At 29.4% G+C, this 3,054-nt stretch overlaps 1 protein-coding gene across 2 annotated transcripts in view; it reads right to left on the bottom strand.

Moving 5' to 3' along the window:
* Positions 1 to 3,054, bottom strand: part of Mob3 (MOB kinase activator 3) — a 12,182-nt gene that overhangs the window by 3,806 nt on the left and 5,322 nt on the right. For both annotated transcript variants that reach the window (XM_014423697.3, XM_014423705.3), the window contains exons 3-4: positions 2,452 to 2,679; positions 714 to 829 (exon numbers count right to left, since the gene is read on the bottom strand). In XM_014423697.3, the coding sequence (XP_014279183.1) occupies positions 714 to 829; positions 2,452 to 2,679 (344 nt within the window). The remainder of the gene's footprint in view (positions 1 to 713; positions 830 to 2,451; positions 2,680 to 3,054) is intronic.

Below are 3,054 nucleotides of genomic sequence, written 5' to 3'. Positions count from 1 at the left end.
TTTATTTTTATTTTCTCTCTGAATGATGGTTGTTGTCTTTTTGTTTTTATAGCCCTGATGAAGACCTGAAAATCAGGTCGAAACGTTGGCACAAATAAATAATTTGTTTGTTTATTTGTGTTTTTTCTACTGACCACATCCACCTCTCCCCCTCCCATCTTCTCCTCTAATATAAGTAAAAGTGATTTAGCTTCAAAGACATTCAAAAATCTGAATAGAGCAAGATATATTAAGTACCATCAACAATAGGGATGAATCTCTACAAGAACAGTAACACAGAGATCATTGGCTGCAAGACAAAGAAATTTAAATAACCTCCCTCCTTTTCAACTTCTAAATTATCTGTTTTTCAGTGAATTATATAATTTTAGAAGAATTCATTCATTTGAGCATGTTTCACCAGAATTAATTTTTTTCTAAATGATTAAAACGGGCAAACATGATAAATAAGAAAATATCTTGGGCAAAAACAGCATATTGACTTCTAGAGCACTATATTAGTTGTGTTATTAAATCAGTATTGACACCGCAGTTTTTTATGGAACCTCCCCATGGCAATCCTATCTTGGATATTTATTTATTATTATTTTTTCTGACAGTATGTTAATTCCAAGAAGCAGACAGATTAATATAAGGTTTCTGCCAGGTTGCTTTGTGTGACCAATAAAATATTTTGTATTTTAAAATTTTAGTATTTAATATTAAACACTTACAGCTCCGATGGCTACAATCCTGTCGAAATGGTGTATGTAAACATGCACAAATACTCTGAATAGTCTTGCAAGGATTTTTCGGCACAATGGTAAAAAGGTTTTTGGGAATGGTATATCTGTAAAAAAAAAAATATATATTTATTTAACATTCACAAAAATATTTTTCCTAATACAAAGTAATAATTGATAAGGAAAACTAATATAATCAATAAAAAACTAGACGATAATTTTTAATGCAGGTTTCTTGCAGTGTTATTTACATAATTTTTTTAAGAGCAATATTTCTTTGTCTGGTCAGATGAATTTATTTTTATTTGACTATTCTGAATCAGAACGGATTCATGAATTTTATAAAGCAAAATTTGAACAACTAAAACATTATTTGAAAATTGGACATCAATAATAGGTTAAGTGACCAGAAGAGTTAGCTGAATTAAATTACCAATAACAGAAAATTTGGTAAAATTCCTACAATCATATTTATGACATTCTCCAAAGGCTCAAAGAAAAAAGAGTACCATAACTGAGATATTATACAAAAATACTAAAATGAATTTCTAAATTTATTTGCAAATTCACCTAGCTCATATCCATGAATAGGTTATCAAATGGCAAATGGTGATAAACATTAAGAAATCAGTGCAAATAACTTTTATGCTTCGTTGTGGTTTATGTCCTTTGTTTTTCTTAAACAACAAACGACATATCTGAACCTCCCATTTCAAAATAACAAAAGCTAAACTTCCTACTTACATTATTATTTCATCTTTTTAATAACCGATCCAAATTATCACTTTCGGAAAAACTAAAGATTTATGCTTATCTTCTTAGACCAATTTGAACTTATGGTGTACAAATTTATGAATATACCTACAAAACTACCTAAACTATATATTACTGAAACTGTATTTCAAATCACTATATAAACGGTTTCAAGACACTTCCAATCCACCCCAACCCTCTAATTCAAGGACTATCAAAACAAGACTTATGGATCCCAGACGACGTTTACGAAGGAGATGGAATGGGGACCTCCTAAATTGATTTTCAAATTTTAACTTCAATGGAGAGTTATCATTGGATAACAACCTTCATTAAATTTTTTTTTAATACATCTCATTCGCTGGTTGTAAAATATTAGAATTGTAAATAAAATGTAAAAAAAACAAAAAAAACAAACAAGAATCAACATAGTTGATGTTTCCTGTTTTAAAGCAATCATCTATTTATTTTTTTCCAACCAACCGGCTGAGAGAAAAATTGAATCTGTATCGGTAATAAACAAGCTTTCAATTCATAAAACCACTGTATCCAAACAATGGGAATTACATTTACATAATCAATAATGTTTTTTCCTACTGACACTATATTTGAAACTTCAAGCCAACCTACCTCATATTTACAAAACAAAACCTTATAAATGTAATGTGATGTAAAAAATATTGAAGATAAACATCATTTGGAGCATTATAACCAGTAATTTGTTATCAATAGGAGCATCATAACAAAATCTAACTCTATTAGCTACGATTGTGACACTAAACCCACTTTTAATGTTATTGTAGATTGGCAATAATGTTTAGCTTACTTTTCAGGTCTAAGTGTGTGTGAGTGTGTGTATAAATATGAAATGCACTTGATCTGTTATTGAGGTTCAGTGTTAATTTTCATTAAGTATTTGTAAAGTCATAATCATTTACAACATTAACATAAATAAGAGAGGTTTATATTAGCTTACCAGTCGAAACTGGGAACAGGGCCTCATTATTGATCTGGGTCTCAACCCAGTCGATAAGGTTGGCTATGTATTGTGGAGCAGTCAGCTGAGTCGGTTTCTTATACTTTACCCCATCAGCCCATAGGTATTCAAACCTTGGCCCACCGGACATCGTTGGACATGATATATTGGTGCAATAGTCGCTAACAGTTCCATATATAAGGTTTATACGGTTGAAGAAATCAACAACTGAAAGAAAATGATGTACATTAAAAGTTTAAAAACATATCCTACTCAATATAAACAAAAGATTAATGATTGCTACAACCACAAATAAAATTCATTTGAGTAATTGACAGAATGATTAACTTCTATTTCAAACACTTTTGTCTAAGTATGGTAGAAATATAGGAACATAAAAGTTTAATAAAATTTAAATTCTGATTTTAACCATTTATTCAATGCCGAATTGTAGTAGAATAAATATTGAAATTACAAAAATGGATTTTATGGAGATGGTCATGCAATCAACTAAAAGACTTATTTTATTATGTTTTGGCTAACAAGGAAATTTTTTTTTATTTATACAAGATGATATGTAAGTTAAAAACAAATACTGTATAT

The sequence above is a fragment of the Halyomorpha halys genome, unplaced genomic scaffold (genome assembly GCF_000696795.3).
Source record: "Halyomorpha halys isolate HHAL.00 unplaced genomic scaffold, Hhal_1.1 Scaffold24.1, whole genome shotgun sequence".
NCBI classification, from domain to species: Eukaryota; Metazoa; Arthropoda; class Insecta; order Hemiptera; family Pentatomidae; genus Halyomorpha; species Halyomorpha halys.
The sequence above is the reverse complement of the archived record's forward strand: the minus strand, read 5'-3'. Positions and strand labels throughout refer to the sequence as shown.